Source organism: Polypterus senegalus, chromosome 11 (genome assembly GCF_016835505.1).
Source record: "Polypterus senegalus isolate Bchr_013 chromosome 11, ASM1683550v1, whole genome shotgun sequence".
Taxonomy (NCBI): Eukaryota; Metazoa; Chordata; class Cladistia; order Polypteriformes; family Polypteridae; genus Polypterus; species Polypterus senegalus.
The window spans coordinates 16,761,581-16,788,842 of NC_053164.1; the positions used below are offsets into that span (position 1 = coordinate 16,761,581).

Sequence of the window (27,262 nt, forward strand, 5' to 3'; positions counted from 1 at the left end):
GATGGTTTGGGGCTGTTTTGCTGCCAGTGGTCCAGGGGCTCTTGTTAAGGTCAGCGGCATAATGACTTCCATTAAATACCAGAAAAGTTCACCTGAAAATCTGATTGCCACTGTGAGGAGGCTGAAACTGGGCCATGATTGGAGTAGAAGCAGCAGAGTACAATGGAGGAACTGGAGATCTCTTAAGAGATATAATTAGATCTCACATAGCTTTGCAAGATGCCAAAAAATTAGTTTACGCTTTTGTTTTTAGTCGTCTAGATTACTGTAAAGCACTCCTATCAGAGCCACCCAAAAAAGACATCAATTGGTTCCAACTATATTGTTGGGTCTTCCAACAACGATCCAAAGGTCACATCAAAATCAACAAAGAACTGGCTACAGAAACACAGAAGCAAGGCTTTGCGATGGCCCTCTCAGTCTCCGGATTTGAACCCAATTGAAAATCTGTGGTCTCACCTGAGGAGAGAAGTTCACAAGAGAAAACCCAAGAATCTCCATGCGTTGCAAATGTTGTTGCATGGAAGTGTGGTCCATGATCATAACCCAAGCCTTGTTAAACACTACAGAAAGAGAGAGAGTGCTGTCATTCTCATCAGAGATGGCTCCACCAAATAATGACATTTGGGGTCTCAAGATTTTTGGATTCTGCCTTATGAAAATACAGGGTGCCCACAAAAACACTCCTTGATTTTAAATGGTTACAAAATCAAAATTTGTTGGAATATTCTTTCACCTTTGAGGCTACAGTTTCATCACCTCATAAAGTTTCATATGGTATCTGTTGATTACATACACTCGATGTGCGCCCCACCTATTACTCGGCAAACATCGATGCGATAATCGAGCTCGGACCAGACTCTCTGAAGCATATCTGGCGTGATCACGTTTATAGCTTCAGTGATGCGTTCCTGCAGATCATCCACAGTTGCGGGTAGTGGCGGTACGTACACTCTGTCTTTCACATACCCCCAAAGGAACAAAATGGACTTGTTAGTAGGCGGATTCACATGAAAGCATGCTGCACAGTCACAACACTTTTTATTGTATGAAATTCCAAAACCCACCAGCTGTGTTGCTGTAGGGTGAGCGCCATCTTGAATTTCATGGTCCACTAACGGTATAAGGAGTGCACAGAAGAATCTGCGGGGAAAAGAAGACATGTTTTGAGTTAATGTATTTGCTGTCCTCTTATTTATAAACATATTCCAATAAGTTTTGATTTTGTAACCATTTAAAAGCAAGGAGTGTTTTTGTGGGCACCCTGTATGTGTCACTAAAGGAAAACTTTATTTTGTTCCAAAAGTCTTTCTGACAATAAAAGCATGGGGCTTACCCAATCGTCAGTCAGTCATTATCCAACCTGCTATATCTTAACACAGGGTCATGGGAGCCTGCTGGAGCCAATCCCAACCAGCACAGGGTGCAAGGCAGGAACAAACCCCGGGCAGGGCGCCAGCCAGGATCGCTGATGCACCTAACCTGCACGTGTTTGGACTGTGGGCGAAAACCTGAGCACTAGGAGGAAACCCACAAAGACACGGGGAGGACATACAAACTCCACGCAGTGAGGACCTGGAAAGCGAAGTCTCTTTACTGCAAGGCAGCAGCACTACCACAAAGAAAATCAACAAAGAACTGGCTACAGAAACACAGAAGCAAGGCTTTGCGATGGCCCTCTCAGTCTCCAGATTTGAACCCAATTGATAATCTGCCACCGTGCCACCCTACCCAATTGTTCAAGCATGAAATATAACTCACTGCATTTGTGTTTCCTTTTATATATTACAGTTTTTTTCAGTCGCTAACAAGCGTTTGTCCAAACAGTTGTCACATTTTCAAAACTCTAAACACAATTAGCACAGCATCGGTCTTTTGTGGCCATACCATTCACACATTTCATGTCGTTTTCACCCAATATGCAGTCAGTGAACACATTTCCACAATGCTTACATTTTCTTAACAGACAAGCTATACCTCCCAACAAAATTATGGACTGTTTTTGTAGTATTTACGAATGTTAACACACAACATCCCACAATAGCAAAAACAATATTCCAAACCTTAGATACAGTATAAAAACCTCTGCTTCTGCAATGATATCAGTTCAAAAACAATATCAATATCAAAAATATATCTCAGCTGATAATAAACAAACAATTGAATAATTGACACACAGCTGATTTATGTTGGATAAATTGGGCCAACCACAGCTTATTCCATTCTGGCTTAGACTCATAAGGCAAGATTTTGAGGAGTGATGTTTTTGGAAACAAAAAAAAGACAAACACTGTAATGTCTGGTCGAGGAAGAGTAAGAGCAAGGGGCCCAGGGAGAAGAGCAGGCCCAAGGAGAGGGCAAGGTAGAGGTGTAAGAATGTGTGGTGGTGGCATTCCAAGGGCTGCAAGAACAGTAGTCAGTGATGAAATTCGTGCCACTATCATTGACCATGTAATCAACCATGGTCTTTCACTAAGAGAGGCTGGTGAAAGAGTGCAGCCCAATTTGAGGCGGTCAACGGTTGCCTCCATTATACGCATCTTTCAACAAACCAACAGGTAAGTATTGCATTTTACATGGATTGTCTCTATTCTCACTTGACATGAAAATATGGTCATACAGTAATGCATATGTTGAATTTTTTGTTTTTCTAAAGAATGCAACGTCTTCCACCCTCTGGGGGAAGAGGAAAGCTCCTCAGTAATGATCAAGAGCTTGCCATTGTAGAAATGGTTGCTGCAAATAATGCAATAAAACTGCGTGAAATTCAAACTAGAATTGTGGCGGACCATGAGATATTTGACAATATCGGTAGAATCAGCCTCACAACCATTACGCGGACATTGTCCAAACACAGAGTGCGGATGAAGCAGCTCTACACTGTTCCCTTTGAGAGGAACAGTGAGAGGGTCAAGGAGCTATGACGACAATATGTCCAGGTATAGTGTATATTCAATTCAATGTCCAGTTCTATAAGCTTTGCACTTTGCAAGTAGGTAACCTACACAATACTAGGTTACAGTACAGTATGGTATACAGTAATAACATGACTTACATAAACTTTGTTTCAGAGAGTTATGGAATTGGAGGCCAACCAGGCCCCTCATGAATTCATATACATCGATGAGGCAGGATTCAATCTGGCCAAAAGGCGTCGACGTGGACGAAATGTAATTGGAAAAAGGGCCACAGTTGATGTGCCAGGACAGAGAGGGGCAAACATTACCATGTGTGCAGCAATTGCAAATGCAGGATTACTCCTTCACAGATGTCAGGTTGGACCCTATAATACAGAGCTGCTTGCCTTTCTCAATGATCTCCACCAGCGCCTGGTTCCAGAGCAGGGTCAGGAGGGTGAAAACATGAGGACCTTTGTAATTACCTGGGACAATGTGGCTTTCCATCACTCGCAAGCAATAACAACATGGTTTGAAGTCCACCCAAGACTGGTAAGTCTCTTCCTTCCACCCTATTCACCTTTCCTCAACCCCATAGAGGAGTTTTTTCTGCATGGAGGTGGAAGGTTTATGACCATCAGCCACATGACCAGATGTCCCTCCTTGAAGCCATGGATGCTGGCTCCAGGGACATCACAGTTGATGATTGCCAAGGGTGGATCCGACATACCAGGCGGTTTTATCCCAGGTGCATCGACTTGGATAACATCAGATGTGATGTTGATGAAAACATGTGGCCTAACCCTGAAGATCGCAGAGATTAGATGCAAATTTTTTGCCTTTTTAGCCCCCCTCCCCCCCTTTTTATCTTGGCTTTTTGCTGTTGTTTTTTTGTTCAGAATGCTCTTGTGTGTTTCATGGATATTTTGTTCACTGTAAGCAATACTGTAAAACTTTTTCTGTTCTATCATACCGTGCTTCCACTGTACCTCCTGTAGTAAACAGTAAAGAAAAAAAAACTTGTTTGCTTTTTACTGGAATGCTTTTGAATGTGAACATTACTGTACATGTGGACATACAGTTACCAACCAAGACATTTCTGGTGTCAAAATGGTGGATTGCATGTTTTGCATGCAAATACTTGTAAAACTGAAACATAAAAGTCTATGCAGTTTTTGTAATGTCAATAATAGCCAGTATTTTGAAACCTGGTGTACTTTGATTGACTGCATGTACCTTGTGAAATGAAAACAAGTGTTATTCTTTGACAGAATAATTTCATTTTGAGTCAGATTTATAGTGTTTTTGTAAAGTTAGTGTGTGCAGAGAAAGATGTGTTCTATTTTGAAATGAAGAGTTAGTATATATTTAACAAAATGTATTTTTGAGAAGAAAATGATCCATTTGGCCAATTGTGTTTTGTAGGTGTGAGTCTGTGTTAAGAGTTTAGAAAAAGTATCTGAAGTATGGGTAAGCGCTTGTTAGCGATTGAAAAAAACTGTAACTAGGGGGTTCGCCCCCTGCTGGCTTCGCTCGCCAACCCAAACCCCCAAGCCTGCACTACGTGCCAGCCACTTTGCATCTCTGCCACTCACGTTGTGAAGAGGGGGTCTGAACGCACCCCAAGAAGATGCGGCCGCTCCTCCAAAACCCCCTCTTAAACGGTGATACATTAGGAAACAAATAGTTTTTTTTTTTCCTCCTCTTTGCTCAATCAGCTGCTGGCTTGCATCTCACGCAGCACTTTGAACGTTTAAGAGCCTGTACCTCACCTGTCCTACTCTTTGTCTTTTATTTCCGGCCCCAGGCGTGGTTAAATCTCTTGGCACAAAGTCTCGTGTCGCGGAATGCGAGTTCTTGATATTTTTTTAATTTATAATTTAAAAATGGAGTAAGAATCTGAAAATCTAACAACATCACATTAAAGTTCGATAAACTCTGAAAAGAATGATACCAAACATATATATGTAGGTTTTAAAATAAGCCCAATTTAAAATGTGACATAAAAACGTCACATAAAATTGTTGCACTTTTTGGCTTAGGATTTTTTATATTTACTGTATAGAGTAGATTTTTGCAATTTTTCATGAAGGGTAACAACATTTCTGAGAACGTCTGAAATCTGCACAGCGAATAACATCCCAGACTGGCAGTGCCACTGGAACCCATTTGGAATAATAGACTAGTTGGACAGACGTCACCCCTCATTGTCCATAGCAGGGAAGGCGGTATTAGACTTCAGCGACCGTGGTGTGTCTGGAGCGCATGCCTCTCCAGTAGCACAAACTGCGCCCCTTTGAGTACACAGGTATAGGCTACTGGGGACTTTAAGAAGCCAAGTGGTTTACAGATTTGCTTTCATAAACAGCGCCCATCAGAGTTTGACGACGGGGAGAGGTTTCTTGTAAACTTTCTTAAATGGCGCCCCTCAGACTATGGTGCTCACTCAGTATCAGAGTTCAACGATGGGAGGGGGTCCCCCTTAACTTTCATTAACAGCACCCTTCAGATGATGGTGCCCACTCAGTATCATCAGAGTTTGATGATGGGATGGGAGGGGGTCCCCCTTAACTTTCATTAACGGCACCCTTCAGATGATGGTGCCCACTCAGTATTACCAGAGTTTGACAATGGAATGGGGGTCCTGCTTAAATTTTTATAAATGGTGTAAACATTTTATAAATGACGACTGAACGGTTCCCTCCATTAAATTTCATAAACCTCAGATGACAGTGCTTAAATTTCAGAAATGGACTCAGCATTCATATCAAGAGTTTGATGACGGATGCGGGGTCCTGCTTAAATTTCATAAATGGTGCCCCTCAGATGATAATTCAGTATCATCATTAAATTTCATAAATGGTACCCCTCTGATGACAGCACTCACTCACCATTATCAGAGTTTGATGATGGGAGTGGGGTCCCTCTTAAATATCATAAATGGAGCTCCTCAGATGACAGCACTCACTCAGTATCATCAGCATTTAATGATGGGAGGGGGTACCCCTTAAATTTCAGGCACGCCTCAGTTGATGGCGACTACTCAGGTGACCAGAACTTGGAAACGGGATGGGGGAGTCCAGCTTAAATTTCATAAATGGTGCCCCTCAGATGACAGCACCCACTCACCATCATCAGCATTTAATGATGGGAGGGGGTACCCCTTAAATTTCAGAAATGGCACGCCTCAGTTGATGGCGACCACTCAGTATGACCAGAACTTGGAAACGGGATGGGGGAGTCCAGCTTAAATTTCATAAATGGAGCCCCTCAGATGACAACACTCACCCAGTATCATCAGTATTTGATGATGGTTGGAGGTACCCCTTAAATTTCAGAAATATCACGCCTCAGATGATGGCGACCACTCAGTATGATCAGAACTTGGAAACGGGATGGGGGAGTCCTGCTTAAATTTCATAAATGGTGCCCCTAAGATGACAGCGCCCACTCAGCATCATCAGGGTCTGACAATGGGGTGGGAGGTCTCCCTTAAATGTTATAAATTGCGCCGCTCAAATGACGACACCTTAACCTGTCGCCTAACTGACTGACAGGCTTTGCACGGGGAACTTTACAAAACAAACCAACTGCCTTGCACCGTGACTCAAAATAACAAAAAAAAAATTAAAAAGTGAAAAATGACACATAATATGAAAATGTTGCTCAGTTTATTCGACACACGTATGAGAGCAGAGATCGAGATTTGTTGAAGATTCCGAACTCTTACGGTTTCGTAGGAAGCCCCCCCAAAATAAAACCTTCTTAGGAAGGTCCCTTTCAACACTGGCACCTTGGCGCTTCGGTCACTTTTCATTGTCTTTTGTTTTTAGGCAGCTACGGATCGGCGCTGAGAGGCTGAAGTCTCGACTCGAGTCGACTTCTTGACTTCTGTAAAGTTTACTGAGCCGTTTGCTCCTTCGCGGGGCACCCCGCCTGGGATTAAAAACTTCGTGCGTCTTCCTTCGCCTTTCGACCAGAGCGAAGCTGGCGGTGTTGTCAGAGTTCGGGAAAGGCAGAGGCCGGGCGTGACGTTAGAGTGGCGGCTCCAGCTCAGGCACTCAGGGAGGGGAGGAACTAAAAAAAAAAAAAAAAAAAACTTGGGCTGAAAATGGCTTCCTTGTCTTTGGAGGCTGGAACCCCGAAAGAGAGTCCGGGCGAAACGAGCTCAGGAGAGCTGGGCAGCCCGAGTCCCAAGGCGTCGGACGAACTGGGTGCCCTGGACGACGCCTCCGAACAGCTGCTGCAGACCCTGCGGGGCTCCGGCCTGAACTTCTCGGCCGAGCAGGTCTCGTGCGTGTGTGAGGCGCTTCTCCAAGCGGGCAATGTGGAGCGACTCGGCAGATTCCTGTCCACCATCCCCGCCGCGCCGGAGCTGCAACGTGGCAACGAGACTTTACTGAAGGCCAAGGCGCTGGTGGCTTTTCACCGAGAGGAGTACAAGGAACTCTATGCCATCCTGGAGAGTCACTCTTTCCACCCGTCCAACCATGCCTTCCTGCAGGACCTCTACTTGCAGTCGCGCTACCGGGAAGCGGAGAGGTCTCGGGGCCGACGACTGGGAGCCGTGGACAAGTACCGACTCCGTAAGAAGTATCCCCTTCCCAAAACGATCTGGGACGGCGAGGAGACGGTGTACTGCTTTAAGGAGAAGTCGCGCAATGCGCTTAAGGAGTGTTACAAAAGCAACAGGTACCCGACCCCGGACGAGAAGCGGAACCTGGCCAGGCTCACCGGGCTCTCCCTGACCCAGGTCAGCAACTGGTTCAAGAACCGAAGGCAGCGGGATCGGACACCATCGGGGACTCATAGTAAAAGGTAGTGGTACCGCCACATTCCTTTCCTTCGACTTTCTCTTGTTCCTTTTCACCCTTTTCGTTGTTGTTGTTGTTATTAATTTATTTTTTAAACTCTCATTCCTTGGAAAGGGAAAACAAAAGTGGCCAGCAAAGTAAAACAAAACACTCGACTGCCTCAACTTCTGGAAAGAAAAAAAAAGCTGCAGCCACAAGAAATGCGGCATGTTAATCAAAAAAAAAAATATATGAAAAATAAAATAATGGAGAAAGGGAGTTAAAGGCGGCTGCTTTTGTCTCATCGTTAGTGAGGCTTAAACCTGGGCCATTAGTTAAACAAAAAAAAGTAACCAAGTAGAGAATCACTCTTTGGGGGTAGGGGGGAGTGATCCGAAAAAAAAGAGCACTCCAGCTTTACATTCACCGGGTGGTAGTAAAAGTTCGGTGCGAAGTAAAACATTTAGTAGTTTGCGCATTCAAAGGCGAAAACGAAAACCTTTTACGGTGGCGCTCCATAAGAGAATAGGCGCATGTTGTAAAGAAACAAAAGCGCGTTTCCTGGTGAATTGTGAAAATCACGATTTGAAATGATTGAGTTATCCGAAGGGATAAAACGATCGTCTTTAGGGAGAACACAAATCCGCTGCGCGTTTAACTTTTTTTTTTGTTCTTCATAGCGCCTATTGATTCAAAACGTTCATTTTTCCAAAGTTTACCTCGCTCGAGCAGGTCCACTTTTAAATCCGAAGCGGTCGGTTTTTAATTAATTCACAAAATTTACTGATTACATTTAAAAAGGAAAAAAAAAAAAGCCAGTTCGTATTCCTAAAGCCCCTCCCGCTCAAACTTCTCTCGGTGCCACTAAAGTGTGGGTGCCGCATCGGTCGTTCGTCCCCTCGGCTCTCCTGCCCTGTCCTGTCAGCGCCGCATGTGACGGTGACTCCCGGACACGAGTGTTTTTAACAGCCGGCGTGTCCTCAGTGTTTTGAAATGTGAGCTGCCGCTGTGCGACTCGGCTCAGGTTTCTTTCAAGAGGCGTAGGTGACTGGACTGTGGAGAGCTCGGTTTCCTCTCATTGTTTTATTCCATTCCAGTTTTCCTTGAGTGTGTTTTTAGGGATTTTTTTTTTGAATGTCGGCTGTTCCGATCATTTTTGATCAGTGACGTCAGCAACATTTTATTTATATAGCACCCATTCAAACTCGGAAATTTTTTACAATAACAGGGCTGCAGAATTGTATTTTTCTTTTATTTGAAGTACTAGGGTGTTGTACCGTGTTAGCCATTATGAATGTAGTGAGAAGTCAAGCAAAATGACACCTTTTATTGGCTGACTAAAAAAAGATTACAGTATGCGAGCTTTCGAGGCAACACCGACACCTTCTTCAGGCAAGAATACATATCACACATACATTACATCCTGCTTGAAGAAGGGGCCGGAGTTGCCTCGAAAGCTCGCATACTGTAATCATTTAGTTTGCCAACAAGATTTCTTTTATTTGAAGAAAATAACGTTCCATTTGATCAAGTCTAACTTGTGCATTAAAGAAAATAACCTTAGGTACAACCGAGTCAAATCCAACAAACCAGAATTCAACTGCCACCCCAGAGAAAGAGTGGCGAGCCAACAGCAAGAGCAAAGCTTTGAAAACGGCAAAGAAGGGAGAATGTCCTCTTCACTGATATAAATGTCTATTCTAAAATTTTATAAATAAGATCTTACCATCTTCTTCGTTCGGCTACTCCCGTTAGGGGTTGTCACAGCGGATCATCTGTCCGCATATGGATTTGGCAAAATTTTACACCGGATGCCCTTCCTGACGTAACCCTCGCCATTTATCCGGGCTTGGGACCGGCACGAAGAAACACACTGGTTTGTGCATCCTCTGTGGCGGGTTATAAATAAGATCTTCCCATATTAAAAAAAAAAAAAAGTTTTGAACAGATCCTGTTAAGTGAGAATTAGATATTTTTTTTTCCAATTTCAAATAGAGTGGAACAGGGATTCTCAATCTTTGCTCTGGGGGCGCACTGTGGCTGCAGGTTTTTGTTGCAACCAGCTTGTGTTTTTTATTGGACTCCTGGGCTAATTAAGTGAACTGTTATTTCCCAGGTTCTGTGGTTTTGGGAACAATATATAAATTAGAAAAACAAGGTTGGTTAATATATATATCTATATCTATATATATAGATATATAGATAGATAAAGATAGAGATAGATATATATAGAGAGAGATATAAGGCAGGTTCTATTGTAGGATTAAAGTTGGACAGTTTGACATCTGTGGCAGAGCGACGGGCGCTGAGCAGACTCCTGTCAATCATGAAGAATCCACTGAACAGGATCATCTCCAGGCAGAGGAGTAGCTTCAGTGACAGACTTTTGTCACTGTCCTGCTCCACTGACAGACTGAGGAGACCCCACACTATGCGACTCTTCAATTCCACCCGGGGGAGTAAATGCTAACATTAATTTTATTTTAATTTTTTCATTTTATTACTATTTAATTTAATATTGTTTCTTTGTATCAGTATACTGCTGCTGGATTATGTGAATTTCCCCTTGGGATTAATAAAGTATCTATCTATCTATCTATCTATCTATCTATATCTATCTATCTATATATATATATATATATATAGATATATAGATATAGATATATATAGATATATATAGATATATATAGATATATATATAGATATATATAGATATATATATAGATATATATATAGATATATATATAGATATAGAGATATATATAGATATATATATATAGAGATAGATAATAGATAGAGAGGGAGAGAGAGAGAGAGATATATAGTGATATAGATAGATATAGTGATATAGATATAGATATAGTGATATATAGATATAGTGATATAGATATAGTGATATAGATATAAAACTGCTCAACAAAATTAATGGAACACTTTGAAAACACATCAGATCTCAATGGGAAAAAGAAATCCTCCTGGATATCTATACTGATATAGACTGGGTAATGTGTTAGGAACGAAAGGATGCCACATCGTTTGATGGAAATGAAAATGATCAACCTACAGAGCCCTGAATTCAAAGACGCCCAAAAATCAGAGTGAAAACATTATGTGGCAGGCTAGTCCATTTTGCCAAAATTTAATTGCAGCAACTCAGAATTGTACGCAGCACTTTGTATGGCCCCTGTGTTCTTGTATACATGCCTGACAACATCGGTGCATGCTTCTAATGAGATGACAGATGGTGTTGTGGGGGATCTCCTCCTAGATCTGGACCAGGGCATCACTGAGCTCCTGGACAGTCTGAGGTGCAACCTGGTGGCATTGGATGGACCAAAACATAATGTCCCAGAGGTGTTCTATTGGATTTAGGTCAGGAAAGTGTGGTGGCCAGTCAATGGTATCAATTCCTTCATCCTCCAGGAACTGCCTGCATACTCTCACCACATGAGGCCAGGAATTGTCGTGCACCAGGAGCCACTGTACCAGCATAGGGTCTGACAATGGGTCCAAGGATTTCATCCTGATACCTAATGGCAGCCAAGGTGCCTTTGTCAAGCCTGTAGCGGTCTGTGTGACCCTCCATGGATATGCCTCCCCAGACAATCATTAACCCACCACCAAACTGCTCATGCTGAATGATGTTACAGGCAGCATAATGTTCTCCATGGCTTCTCCAGACCCTTTCACTTCTGTCACGTGCTCAGGGTGAACCTGCTCTCATCTGTAAAAGTACAGGGCACCAGTGGTGCATGTGCCAATTCTGGTATTCTATGGCGAATGCCAATCGAGCTGCATGCTGCTGGGCAGTGAGCTCAGGGCCCATTAGAGGACATGGGGCCCTTGGGTCACCCTCAGGAAGTCTTTCTGGTTGTTTGGTCAGAGACATTCACACCAGTGGCCTGCTGGAGGTCATTTTGTAGGGCTCTGGCAGTGCTCATCCTGTTTGTCCTTGCACAAAGGAGTAGATACTGGTCCTGCTGATGGGTTATGGACCTTCTATGGCCCTCTCCAGCTCTCCTAGAGTAACTGCTTGTCTCCTAGAATCTCCTCCATGCCCTTGAGACTGTGCAGGGAGACACAGCAAACCTTCTGGCAATGACACATATTGATGTGCCATCCTGGAGAAGTTGGACTACCTGTGCAACCTCTGTAGGGTCCAGGTATCACCTCATGCTACCAGTAGTGACACTGACTGTAGCCAAATGCAAAACTAGTGAAGAAACAGTCAGAAAAGATGAGGAGGGAAAAATGTCAGTGGCCTCCACCTGTTAAACCATTCCTGTTTTGGGGTCATCTCATTGTTACCCCTCTAGTGCATCTGTTGTTAATTTCATGAACACCACAGCAGCTGAAACTGATTAACAACCCCCTCTGCTACTTAACTGACCAGATTAATATCCCATAAGTTTCATTGACTTTATGCTATACTCTGATTAAAAAAGTGTTCCTTTAATTCTTTTGAGCAGTATATATATATATATATATATATATATATCTATATCCATCCATTATCCAACCACTATATCCTAACTACAGGGTCACGAGGGGTCTGCTGGAGCCAATCCCAGTCAGCAGAAGGCACAAGGCAGGAAAATATCCCCGGGCAGGGCACACACACCCACACACCAAGCGACAATTTAGAATCAGCAATGCACCTAACAGCATGTCTTCGGACTGTGGAAAGAAACCCACGCAGACATGGGGAGAACATGCAAACTCCATACAGGGAGGACCCAGGAAGCAAACCCGGGTCTCCTAACTGTGAGGCAGCAGCGCTACCACTGCGCCACCTTGACACCCTATATACAGTGTGTGTGTGTATATACAATATAAAAATAAAAAATGTACTAATGGTCCTCAATCACGGTCCTGGAGGGCTGCAGTTTTTTACTCTGACCCAGTTGCTTACTCTTTTCCTCAAACTGTAAAGGCTCAGCTCTTTTAAGTTTTCCTCATCGCTCATCCCCTGTAGGCCCTGAATCAGCCAAGTTGTTCTTCTCTGGACTTTTTCTTGTGCTGCTTTGTCCTTTTTATAGTCTGGAGACCAACACTCCACCGAGAACTTCATATGAGGTCTCACCAGTGTGTGTTAAACCTCCTGTGACTTGTACTCCACACATCAGTGTGCTATATAACCCGACATTCTCTTAGCCATCTTAATTTGTGTATATAATATTGTTCCAAATCAGTTTAACATGAAAATCTTTAGTCAATCTAATATTTTTAAACATATGTAAGGAAAACGCCAATACACATTCATCGACTTACATTTAACTTTTCAAACTTGGTTTTTCTTTCAAAACTTTGGTGGTGGCAGGTCTGCGGAGTCAGAGTCGAAAGTGGTTATCGGAGTCTGAATTGGAAAAAATGTACCAATCCGGCTAAATGTAAATTGTAATATTCAAATTTTCAATTTCACATTTACTAATTTTCAACTATTTCATTCTTCCAGCCTTTTGATAAAAATTTTGCCTCTTTTTAATTTTTAAGTTTCATCTTTTATTCAGTGGTACCCAATGTTTGTAACTTCTTCAGTCTTTATATATAATGCGCTACCGTGTTTGTCTGTCCAGGATTTTAAAGCACCTGTAGCTCGCAAACTGTTTGAACTATTGACCTGAAATTTGGTACACATATACTATGTGACGTCTACTATCCACTTTCGGGGTGATGATTTTTATTACTCTTTTTATTTTATTTTATTGTAGAATCAACTCTTGGCAGTGGCCAGCAGCTACGGTACGGGCGTCGTTCTCATTCCCTACCACCTTCGCCATCACTTTGCCTACCATTTCATATCTTAAATCATTCTTAAGGCAGATTGAACACTTAAGTGCCAGCTTAAGTGAAAAATTAATTAAAACACAAAAACTGACTTAATCATTTTTAACGCATAAAGATACCAATGAAAGAAGAGAAGAAGCGGGCCGCTAGGGTGGAGAAAAGAAGAGCTGCTCACGAAGCAGCAGGCGCATCAACCTCTGAGCAAACGAATGGTAAACGTACAGAGAAAGAGGAGGAACACTAGGAATGCTCACGTCAAGTGTATTCACTGCACGTTATCGTTATAGCAGTGTGCCGTTACTGGTAAATAATATTTATAAAGCCACAGTGGCTTCCCTTCAGCCTTTAAACCCAAACTTTAACAGGTTAGGGTGCTATAAGTGATTCACAAGATAGATAAATACATACTGTAGATACTTTATTGATCCCCAGGGAAATGACAGTGATGAAGTGCCCTGCATCTTCTGTGCTTTCAGTCAGCATAATAAATACACAAGTCTTCGAGGAGTCGGTGGTGGCAAAAACTGGGGAGTCATCATTCAAAGGTTTTGTGTCCCAACTCCGCAGCCCCTTTGTGTGGCCATCATTTGTGCACATTTTTCTTTTTTTATTCTTTCCCTGTGTTTCATCCCACAGTAGACCACCATCATACTAACATCCCAACATCCCTTGTACCTTCTTTCCATCTCCTTGATATCCTGATGGAATTGTTCAACCCTGCTCGTCACCCATCACTCCAAGATTTTAAAGGGAAAAACTCCAAATGTAAATCCAAAAAGTGCTCTTTGAGACTCCTGTTGCAACCCAGTTCCTTAAACTTCTACATTTTTCACAATTTCTTTTAAATTTAGACCTTTATCCCTCCTGAAAAAATTACTTCTTTGAATAATATCCAACACACTCTTTCCATGTCGTTCATCGCAACATCAATCTCTTGTTCTTCTTTCGGCTGCTCCCGTTAGGGGTTATCACAGTGGATCATCTTTTCCATATCTTCCTGTCCTCGTCATCTTGCTCTGTCACACCCATCACCTTCATGTCTTCTCTCACCACATCCATAAACCTTCTCTTAGTCCTTCCTCTTTTCCTCTTCCCTGGCAGCTCTATCCTTAGCATCTTTCTCCCAATATACCCAGCATCTCTCCTCTGCACATGTCCAAACAAACACAATCTCGCCTCTCTGACTTTGTCTCCCAACCATCCCACCTGAACTGACTCTCTAATGTCCTCATTTCTAATCCTGTCCATCCTCGTCACACCCAATGCCAATCTTAGCATCTTTAACTCTGCCACCTCCAGCTCTGTCTCCTGTTTTCTGGTCAGTGCCATCGTCTACAGCCCATATAACATAGCTGGTCTCACTACTGTCCTGTAGACCTTCCCTTTCACTCTTGCTGATATCCGTCTGTCACCATTCACTCCTGACACTCTTCTCCACCCACTCCACCCTGCCTGCACTCTCTTCAATTCTCTTCCACAATCCCCATTACTCTGTACTGTTGATCCCAAGTATTTAAACTCATCCACCTTCGCCAACTCTACTCCCTCATCCTCACCATTCAACTGACCTCCATCTCATTCACACACATGTATTCTGTCTTGGTAGTCCTACTGAACTTCATTCCTCTCGCCTCTAAAGCATATCTCCACCTCTCCAGGGTCTCCTCAACCTGCTCCCTACTATCTATGGTCTGACAGGCAGGGAGGGCAGGAAAATCCAAAAACTCCAGTTGGTGGGATGTTTAAGAAAATCAACCTGTGTGTAATATTATTGCAGAATGTTAACATGGCATACAGCAGATTCATAAAACTCTCTAAAACTCTGGTCGTGACCCAAAGTAATTTTCCCTATAGGGTTGTATCTAAATACAATTAATCTGTTCCAGACTGTACGAACTGTTTGTAAATATATTTTCTTTAGATAGATACTTTATTAATCCCAAGGGGAAATTCACATAATCCAGCAGCAGTATACTGATACAAAGAAACAATATTAAATTAAATAGTAATAAAAATGAGAAAAATAAAAATAAAATTAATGTTAGCATTTACTCCCCCGGGTGGAATTGAAGAGTCGCATAGTGTGGGGGAGGAACGATCTCCTCAGTCTGTCACTGAAGCTACTCCTCTACCTGGAGATGATCCTGTTCAGTGGATGCAGTGGATTCTTCACGATTGACAGGAGTTTGCTTAATGCCCGTCGCTCTGCCACAGATATTAAACTGTCCAACTTTAATCCTACAATGGAGCCTGCCTTCTTAACAAGTTTGTCCAGGCGTGAGGCGTCTTTCATCTTTATGATGCCTCCCCAGCACACCACCGTAGAAGAGGGCACTCGCCACAACCGTCTGGTAGAACATCTGCAGCATCTTACTGCAGATGTTGAAGGATGCCAACCTTCTCAGAAAGTATAGTCTGCTCTGACCTTTCTTGCACAGAGCATCAGTATTGGCAGTCCAGTCCAATTTGTCATCCAGCTGCACTCCCAGATATTTAAAGGTCTGCACCCTCTGCACAGTCACCTCTGATGATCACAGGGTCCATGAGGGGCCTGGGCCTCCTAAAATCCACCACCAGCTCCTTGGTCTTGCTGGTGTTATGGTGTAAGTGGTTTGAGTCGCATCATTTAACAAAGTCTTTGATTAACTTTCTGTACTCCTCCTCCTGCCCACACCTGATGCAGCCCACAATAGCAGTGTCATCATTAAAGATTTTTAAGCTCAAAAATAGTTAATTATACCATAGAATGCACAGTGTAATAGTAAACTAAATGTTAAAAACATTGAATAATGTTGGTCTCGTCCGATGCGAGAGATGGACGTCTGAAGTGGAGCTCCGCTAGCAGTGGTGCTCTTTTTCATATTATTTGCTTATTATTCTGAGATATCCTGTATTTATTCAACCCGAGAGGGACCGCTACAGTATATGTAAACACATATAAACATGGCCAACAAGAAGGGGGGTCCGAAAGAATCGAAGACTAAAGCTACATCCAAGCTGCGATCAGCAAGCCCTAGTTCGAGATACGGCCTCTCAGAGACAGACCTGGATCAGATGGGCGAAAGTACAGACTCCTCGGGACCACGGTCCGCTACATCGTCACCGGCTGAGAGCGAAAAGGGGCGAAGGTGCGATCGTGAATGCAGATGTGGATAGCTCGCCGATTGGAGAGGATTACCTGAAACTGGAAAAGGCCGGGAGGTCCGCGGCTTCAGTTACGCAATTACGCGGGACTGGAGCAGCGGGGACACCGGCTTCAGCAGAGTCTGCTGCTTCATCTACGGCACAAGAAGGCACATTTCAGCTATCTGAACTGAAAGTGTTGCTCGCTGAGCTCAGGCAAGATATAAAAAAAGAGAAGGCTAATGAGAAAGCAACGGCAAAGGCACTTGAGAGACTGAAACAGGAATTAAAACAGGAAATCCAACAGGCAAATGAAAGGCTGCGCCAAGAGGTACAACTTGAACTTCGACAGGTGCTGGGTAAAATCGAAGAGCGCATTGAGAAAAACTCAGTTAAACTGAGCACGCTTGCTGATTGATTGGAGCATCTTAGTGAGACATTCACGAATCGGATCGAAATAGCCGAACATCTAGCTGCCTGTGCCGAGGAAAGAGCAGTAAATGTCAGTTCGGAATGTGAAAAACTTGGAGACAGACTGGCTGCTTTAGAAGATGGGAATAGAAGGTATAATGTCAGAATTGAAGGCCTGCCGGAGAATCGAGAAAGTTTAAACCCGGTGAAATTCGCAACTGAACTTTTTTCTAAAATAATCGGGGCGACTTTAAAGCAGAATCTGAGATAGCAGCGGCTTACGCGTCAGCGCGATCAAACACCGTCAGACCCGACCAAGATCTTTTATAGTTCGTTTTGAAGCGATTATCATTTAAGTTAGAGGTGATGGAACTCCTCAGGAAAAAAAAGGAAGATATTATATATGAAGACTGCCACATTAGCGTCTTCCCGGACTTCTCTCCAGCAACAGCTATTAAGCGCCGCCTTCTATAATATTAAACAGCGGCTACGGCAAGCCAATGTCAAATACGGCCTCCTGTATCCGGCAAAACTGAAAGTGGAATGGCAGGGTCATTTCTATGTCTTCGCTAGCAAGGAGGAGGCAGAAAATGAGTTAAGAAAGCTGATCCCGGGACTATTCTGATACATAATTGTGAGTCATGGCGGTAAATGATAACGCTAGGATTAATAATCTACTGTCTGATCTATTTGTTTTAAAATACGGGTTTTTTTTATCAGCATATATTCTCATATTCTTATTATTACTTACTTATTATTATTATTACTTACTTATTACTTATTATTACTTAGTATTACTAGGGCTAAATGTTTATGTTTTATTGTGCTTAATTACGTTTTCCTCCTCTTTTTTCTTTTCTAATTATTTCATGTGTACCCTAAATGAGACTGTTCAATATCATACCCTTGGTTTGCTGTTATTGCTATTACTGCATTAAGACTTGTTATGCTTGTTTTGGACACATCTTTAACACCATCACCTGGGTTTATTATCTAGGGATATCATCTTAATGCACTAAAATTGATGAAGATTATATGTATGTGTATGTATATATGTGTGTATGTGTATGTGTATATATATATATATATATATATATATATATATATATATATATGTATATGTATATGTATATATATATGTATATATATATATGTATATATATATATATATATATATATATATATATGTATATATGTATGTATATATATATATATATATATATATGTATATGTATATATGTATATATATATATATATATGTATATATGTATATATGTATATATATATATATATATATATATATATATATATATATATATATATATATATATATATATATAAGTGCAAAATTCTTTTCTTTTTTTTTATTTTTCCTCTTTTAAAGACTATATTGGTAACAGATATCTCTATCTTTTAACCTTAAAGCGCCACTGCATGGGGCTTGATGTGCTTTGGACGTGCTCTGTCTCTGGGTATGTCAGAGGACTGGGACTGCATGAAGTGGGTTTTAGCCTCACCTGGGGAGGCAAAAAGGAGGGTGGGGGTTAAGGGGAAGAGAAAGAGAGCAGGCTTGATCTATATCTAATCTATCATCTCAATCTTTATAATTATAACTATCAACGTAATAATAAGCTGCATGGCAACAACTCTTGGGGGAATAGGAAATTAAGACCTAAACTATTTCACTTCCAGTTAAGACTATAATATGACACCAAAAACTCAGAATCAGTGTCTCCATGATGGGACAGTTAACTCGTAAGCTGGAATGTTAAAGGCCTGAATCACGAATTAAAGAGAAAGAAAGTACTTTCTCACCTAACAGGTCTAAATGCTAAAATAGTATTTTTACAGGAAACCCACTTACTAAGTAAGGATCAGTTCCGGCTGCAAAAGACTGGACTGGCCAAATGTTCCATTCTAGTTTTACAAAGAAAACTAGAGGGGTGGGAATTCTCATACATAGAACAGTACCATTTGTAGCATCAGATGTAGTATTGGATCCTGAAGGGAGATATGTGATGGTCATGGGAGACTTATCTAACTGTAAAATGATTTTGATAAATGTTTATGCACCTAATGTTGATGATAAGGAATTTATACAAAATTTATTTGCATCCATTCCCAATCTGAACACTCATAAACTTATAATGGCTGGGGACTTTAATTGTGTTCTAAATCCACTTTTAGATAAGACTTCCTCCACAGGGGAACGCAACTAACACCGCAAAGATAATTACAAAGTTTATAACTGATCACAACTTATCAGATCCCTGGAGGTTTTTAAACCCAAATTCAAGAACATATTCTTTCTACTCACCAGTACATCATTGCTACTCAAGGATTGATTACTTCTTTATAGATAATAACTTCTTGCCTAAGATTAAATCTTGTAAATACGATGCTATTGTTATTTCAGACCATGCTCCGATGATCTTGGAGCTGAAATTACTAAGCCCCATACACTCACCCCGCAGATGGGGCCTCAATCCGCTTCTATTAGCTGACGAGAATTGTACTGAATTTATATCCAAACAAATTGAATTCTTTCTAGAGACAAATACATCCCCTGAGATCTCTGCAGGAATACTCTGGGAAACTCTTAAGGCCTTCTTAAGAGGACAGATTATCTCATATCTTTCCCACAGAAATAAATCCGAAGCGAAGAAAGTAGCAGAGATAAAAAGCGAAATTACTAAAATAGATGAAGAACATGCCAGACTACCAAGCGAGACTCTACATAAGAGGAGGCAGGCTCTACATTCAGAATTAAACCTCTTGACAACTAAAGAAACCGAACAACTAATTTACAAATCCAGACATCATTATTATGAACATGGAGAGAAAGCTAATAAGCTTTTAGCGCAACAAATTCACAAGCAAGATATGCAACGCAATCTCGTAATTACTAACACGAACGGAGATAAAATCATCGAACACAAAAATATAATGTACACTTTTAGAGACTACTATAAATCCCTATATACTACTGAGTTTAAAGAAGACAATATACAATCTAATGCATTTCTGGATAAATTACAGATACCACAAATTGACGCTATTAGTGTGGAGGAGCTCGATAAACCTCTGTCATTATCAGAATTACTGGATGCTATAAAGTCACTCCAAGGTGGAAAAGCAGCAGGCCCTGACGGCTACCCTGCAGAGTTTTACAAGAAATTCTCCGCTCAGCTAGCTCCCCTCCTATTAGCAACATTTACAGAAGCCAGAGATAACCAATCTCTTCCACAAACCTTTCGCCAAGCACTAATCACTGTCTTTCCAAAACAAAATAAGGACTTATTACAATGTGCATCATACAGACCAATTTCACTTCTGAATAACGACGTTAAAATACTCTCTAAAATCATAGCTAGAAGGATGGAGAAAGTGCTCCCTCAGTAATATCACAAGACCAAACTGGATTTATTAGGGGCCGACACTTATCTTCAAATCTTCGACGCCTGTTTAATGTAATATACTCACCAACTAAATCAAACACCCCAGAAATATTATTATCATTGGATGCAGAAAAAGCATTCGACATGATTGAATGGAAATACCTTTTACTATTTTGGAGAAGTTTGGGTTTGGCCCAACATTTGTGCATGGATTAAATTACTGTATACTAACCCAGAAGCTTCAGTTTGCATCAATAACATTTGCTCAGACTACTTTAAACTAGAGCGTGGCACAAGACAAGGATGCCCTTTGTCACCACTGCTGTTTGCAATTGCCATTGAACCACTGGCAATACATTGTCGAAATACTGATCAGATAAAGGGGATTAGCAGAGAAGGACTGGAACAGAAAATCTCATTATATGCAGATGACATGGTACTGTATATATCGGACCCAGAAAATTCTGTGCCTGCAGTCTTAGCAGCACTCACAGAATTTCAAAAGCTCTCTGGTCTCAGAATTAATCTGAATAAAAGTGTACTCTTTCCGTGAATTCGCAAGCATATAATATTAGATTAGACACCCTTCCTTTTATCATTGCAGAACAGTTTAAATACCTCGGGTAAACATCACAAGTAAACATAAAGCTCTTTATCAACAAAATTTCGTCGTCTGCATGGAAAAAATTAAACAAGACTTGCATAGATGGTCAACCCTTCATCTCACACTAGCTGGAAGAATTAACACTGTTAAGATGAATATTCTTCCTAAGCTCCTTTTTTTATTTCAAAACATACCAATATACATTAATAAATCGTTCTTTAAGCAATTAGATTCAACAATAACCTCATTTATTTGGAATTCTAAACATCCACGCATCAAAAGAGCGACCCTACAAAGACAAAAGGCAGAAGGCGGCATGGCTCTACCTAACTTCCAGTTTTATTACTGGGCAAATATACAGTCGATAAGAACCTGGACACAAATAGAAGAACATACACAGGCATGGACCGCAATAGAAGTAAAATCCTGCAGTACTTCTTTGTATTCCTTGCTTTGTGCTCCAATAAACACACGTTATCGGCAATACACTAATAACCCAATTGTGCTCCACTCACTTAGAATCTGGAACCAATGTAGAAAGCATTTTAAGACGGAGAAGCTTCTTTCTGTGGCACCCTGCAAAAGAACCACCTCTTTCAACCCTCACAAACATATGCAGTTTTAATATCTGGAAAAATTTGGAATTAACTTGCTTAGAGATCTTTATATAGACAACGTCTTTGCATCCTATGAACAATTACATTCCAAATTTAACATTCCAGCTACAAATTTCTTTCACTATCTTCAAATCAGGAACTTTGTTAAACAGAACCTTCCAGATTTTCCTCATCTTGCACCCTCATCCACGCTGGAAAAATTATTGCTCAATTTCAAGGAGTTAGACTCCATCTCTACAATATATAAAATCCTTTTACAATCCCTTCCTTTCAAAGATCCAAGAGGACACTGGGAAAATGACCTCTCAATTAATATATCAGAAAAGGAGTGGAAAGTAGCAATGCAGAGAATTCACTCAAGCTCCATATGTGCAAAGCATACAATTATACAACTCAAAATTATATATCGAGCACATCTGTCTCGACTAAAACTCTCCAAAATGTTTCCAGGACATGATCCAACCTGCGAACGTTGCAACCAAGCCCCAGCCTCACTAGGTCACATGTTCTGGGCCTGCACCAAATTAACATTATTCTGGACAAAAATGTTTAATTACCTCTCAGACAGTCTTGGACTCACAATCCCTCCTAACCCATTAACAGCTGTGTTTGGGGTTCTTCCAGAGGGTCTTAAAGTGGAGAAAGACAAACAAATTGTGATTGCATTCACTACACTTTTGGCACGCAGACTTATTCTGATAAACTGGAAGAACCCAAACTCTCCTCTTTTAAGTCAGTGGGAAACTGATGTGTTATATTATTTAAAATTGGAAAAATCAAATACTCAGTTAGAGGATCTGTGCAGACTTTTTCAAAACATGGCAGGATCTAATCAGTAATATTTTGAAATGTTTATAAAGCACAGAGAATTTGTTGATTTAGGTATTTTTAAAAGCCTTAAATTTTACACCGTTTGGCTTGCTCTCTCTCTCAAGGGTGGGGATCGATCTGTTCTTAGCATAATTCTTTTTTTTTGTAAAAATGTGATTGCTATGTATTGATTGTAATAAAATTAAATAAAAAAAAAAAAAAAACATTGAATAACACTGAGAAAAACACCCAGGCTCACCAGCTCGCTCGTTCGCTCGCTCTCAGATGCACGTGAGCCTGCACTTGCTCGCTCTCTCGCTCCAACACACAATCCTGCACCGGCTTTCTCCTCCTGCTTCCTGCTTTCTACACCTCCCGTTCTTTCCTGTTCTCTTCTTTTTCCCTTTAGCCGACTTGTGCTTCTATTTATGAAGAGACGTGGTAGTCGTGGCAGTCGGCAGCTCCTGGGAACAATTCCGTATGTGCACCACTTCTCACCTGTGCACTTAGGTGAGAAACGCCCAAATCACAAACTCCTCAGGAACCGCTTCGGCCACACACCACCACGCCCCCTCGCTAAGCTATGCGGTGACTATTTATTAAAACTGGCCTTTTTGACGGGAGCTGTGGACCCGCTATACCACAGGAGACGGCTGGGTTGAGAGGAGGTTACGGTTTTTAGGGAGAGTCCCTCTGCGTGATGCACTGAGAACAATATAAAGAACAGGGAGAGACTGAACACGTGCAGAAATCATCAGCGCGTACGAACTGGAAGGGAACCTGTCTTGTGGTCGTGAACTGATGCAAAGGTTTGGTGAACTTTTTGGTCGTAACCAGATGTTCGTGAACACGAGGTTCCACTGTATGGTTAATGAAAACCATAATCAAAACTGAAACTATTATTAAAAAACATTCTCGGAAGCTGAAATAAAATAATTAACAAAACCAGAATGAAAAACTAAAACTAAACGAAACTATGAAAGTAGCTGGAAAGACTGAAATAAAATAATAATTTACTAAAAATATTTATAGTTTTTGAATGAATATTGTAGTCTTTAACCCTTGTAACATTTAACTCTCAAACAGAAAGTCATCCAGCACGAGCCGCCCGCACATATTCACCCAGTGAACGGCGGCTGGTTATGGAGGGCGGCTGTACGCACAGCGTTTGCGGTGACCGAGCGAGCTGAACACGGGCGCATAAAGCGTGTGGAATAGAAAGCGATTTACTGTGCCGCCTTTCTTTACACTTGTTCTATATCAAGATTTAATTCAAACTCCTGAAATCGGAATATGCTGCTCAACAAAAACTTATGGACATAACCGTATGGACAGAAAATCACGTTTCAGTTTGTTTCTCAGGTGCCTGCTTTTAGTTAACAATAATTCACCTGCCACTTCGTAGATATTTAGAGTAAAAAAAAAAAACCCTCAAGCCTTAAAATTCACCTAAATTTCATAACAAAATTGGCCCATTGTGGACAATAAAAGGAAAAGATAAAAAGTGCCAATAGTCAGAACACATATTTTTTTTAGCATAAATCACATATACAAATGTTTTCAATATTTTCTATAATTGCTCACATTCACTATCTGGTTTTGATTGTGCTTGTTTTTATCTGACAAAACAAAACAAAAGCAGATAGTAAACAGTGTCGAGTAGTAAGCTCCCACTAACATTAAACTCCTATCCAAATCTGTTAAGTTCTGTCTGATTGTGACAAAAAACTAAACTCCATAGTAGCTCCATGCCAGAAATACTAAAACTGAAACTAATAGATATAAAAATAAAAAAGAAATTTGTGAAATAAATACAAAATTTAAGCTAAAAAATACACGATAAAGGAAAACTAAAACTAAACTGAATTCCCAAGTAAGATCAGAAAAAATATCTCTCTATTATAAAATAAAATCTTGGAAGGAGACGAGACGTGATGCGATTGTTTCAGAGAGACACTTTCACGTCCCGCGAGACGAGTCTTCGTGCCAAGCGATGTAACCACGCCCGGGGCTGGAAGCCCCCGCGAGACAAGAGATTTGGAAAAGTCCTGCATGGTTATGTCAGACACATTTATTGTAGAGAGAAACGAACGAAATTCATTCAGTTATACGTTGCGTTGTCACAATGCAATTCCAAACACGGAATCAAAATTCAATATGATATTGACAAAAAGGTAAAAGCGAAAAGAGATTGAATATATGGACAAAGGTGATATGACAGAAGTGTGCGGGGTGAGATGCAAATCACGTGGCGCAGCAGCCGCTGCCATTTTAAGAGGGGGTGTCGGAAGAGCGACCCCGTCTCCTTGGGGTGCGATCAGCCCCCCTCTTCACAACATGAGTGAAGCGAGCAGGGGGCAAAGCCCCCTAGTAGAAATAAGAACTTATATAAAAAGGCAAAACTGTAATAAGCTTGGTCCACACTCCCCTTTTAGCACCTGATCCCTGGATTGCTCAAGTCCAGTGATTAGGTCCAGTCCATCTCCAGACATCTCTCGTGTTATTCTGAGTGAGTTTGTTTTTTGTTTTAGCTTTGCAAGCTTCTGATCCTTCACTCGGCTTTTTCTTGTTGTACGCCTTTGGGATCCTCTTTGTCACCAGATTTGAATATCTTCTCATTCATGGGTCTCTTTAAAAGACTTAAACTTTAGTATGGAAAAGGTAATGTGAAAAACAAAAACTCTTGATTGTTTGTTTCTTCTTGTATCCCTCTCACAGTGAGTCTGATGGCAATCGTAGCGAGTCGGATGACTCCACCAGAGGACTTGAAGATTCCGCTCATCTGACCCCGGTCAGTCAAGAGGATCACGGCACTATAAACAACAATATCCTCCTTTCGACAACAAGCACCCCATGCAGCACGTCCAGCTCTATGCTTCTAAACGGTAGTTTGATCAATGCCAACACGCAGCCGTTTCTCTTCAATGGGGGATCTCTAGTGCAGGCCTCTAATGGCCGGGTGATCATCAATGGGTTGACGTTTAGTGATGGACAAACTATTACACTTAGCCCTGTCAGCAGCAATCCTCCTCTATTAGTAACTGGCTCAACAGTCATTGGAAGCAAGCCCCCAACTGGCACTCAGCAGGCCAACAATATAGAACAGAAAGACCCTGCTGTTGCGTCCATTCTGCCAACCATCATTGTGAATACGGGCAGCTCCACATTGTCTCTTCCAGCAGCTGAAGATGGGGTTGGAAAGAGTGAAGATGATGAACAGTCAATGCCGACGTCCTTGGGTTTTGGGAACACTTCTAATCTGGGGGCCTCGAATGGCATGGACCTCAAGATTGAAAGCTTGCAGCCCACTATGGAGACTTGTCCCACCCCCAGCACAACCTCCTCAGTGGTGTTTAACCAACAAGGGACAACACTGACTATTCCAGGTGTACCCGGAGAATTTAGAGTAGATGAGCAGCAGGCATTACATTCGGGGTCCCCTTCCACCCCAACCTTGCAGACAAGCCAGGTGGTCCCACTGCCTTCCCAGCAACAGGCAACAGTGTTAACATCTTCTGCAAATCATCTCGCTTCTGCTCCACAAGTCTTGGCCTTGCCACAGGTTGTGCCTTCGATCCCAGGAATCCCCGTGTCCCAAGTCATCCAAGCCCCGTCGTCGCAGGGAACCACATGTCCGCAACTTGTGCCAGTCTCCCCAGTTACAACCCAACTTAACCAGACTGCTCCAGCTTTTCAGCTTCCACAGGGAATTCCTCAGCAACAGGTGGTGACCTCGGCAGCTCTGCCCCATATCTCCCAAGTTGGGACCTCACCAGCTCCACCACTGACTGTTCAGCAGGTCATCCAGACTCCACAGGGGCTGCAGACAGTACAGACTCTATCCCAGTTGCCCGCGCCTCAGATCATCCCCATCTCTTCCCCAACTCAAGTCGTTCCCCTTTCGCAGCCAGGGCATGCTTCACCAAATGTGAACCCTACTGCACAGATTGTGCCACTGTCTGCTCAGGTGGTTTCACCCTGCCCACCTCCTCTGCCACAAGTGGTACCCAGTTCACAAACAGTACCAGGGACGTTCCAGATACTCACAAGTGTAAATAATGGCAACAACAGTGCTGTCAAGACCAGCCAGCCTAACGCCATCCAGTTTCCTAGTAGCCCTCCTGTGGCACAAAATGGCGGAAGCATGGGCTGCACCACTGCAGGGGTACAACTCATCAACTCGGGTGGCATCTTCCAGCTACCTGCAGCTGCTCCAGGTCAGTTTCAATGTGTTTTATGGTGATTGAGCAGGAATGCTTAGTGCTCTCCATATTTGTTTTAACTTGTCCTCCATCGGTTCTGCATCAATGTGAAGACCTGTTGGTTTTCTAATCCAGGCCTTTTTCGCTAGATGATGAGAATACCACACATTTGTTTAGTTGCCCTGCAGTAAGGAGACCACGGTTCACATCCCCAGATCCTCTCTGTGTGGAGTTAGCATGTTCTCCCTTTGGGGCTTCCTCCGGGTGTTCCAGTTTCCTCTCACAGTCCGCAGACATTCTGGTCAGGTGAATTGGAGATGATAAATTGGCCCCCTGTCTGTGTTTGACATGAGGTGCTCCTCCCTTGAGACCTCTGCTTTCTGGGATGGTCTCTGGTTCCCCCGTGACACCACTCGGGATAAAGCAGATTTGAAAATGGATGGATGGATAGTTTCGACATGAAGGTTTACTTGTTTATAGCTCCTTTCAGGATGATGATAAGAATTCAAAGTTGGTTTCAGAGCCATCAAAGTTGCCCTGTGGGTTGAAACACGAACTTTACTTATTATTGTCCTGTGTTGTTAGTTCTAATAATAGTAATAATAATAATAATTCATTTT

At 41.9% G+C, this 27,262-nt stretch overlaps 1 protein-coding gene across 2 annotated transcripts in view; it reads left to right on the plus strand.

The window, feature by feature from the left end:
• Positions 1-6,015: 6,015 nt before the first annotated feature.
• The window catches only part of six5 (SIX homeobox 5), a 58,800-nt gene continuing 37,553 nt past the window's right edge, over positions 6,016-27,262 (plus strand). For both annotated transcript variants that reach the window (XR_005635502.1, XM_039768093.1), the window contains exons 1-2: positions 6,016-7,715; positions 25,159-26,657. Coding sequence is in view for 1 of the 2 variants with exons in the window: in XM_039768093.1 (XP_039624027.1) it covers positions 7,009-7,715; positions 25,159-26,657 (2,206 nt within the window). In the remaining variant the exon portion in view is untranslated. The remainder of the gene's footprint in view (positions 7,716-25,158; positions 26,658-27,262) is intronic.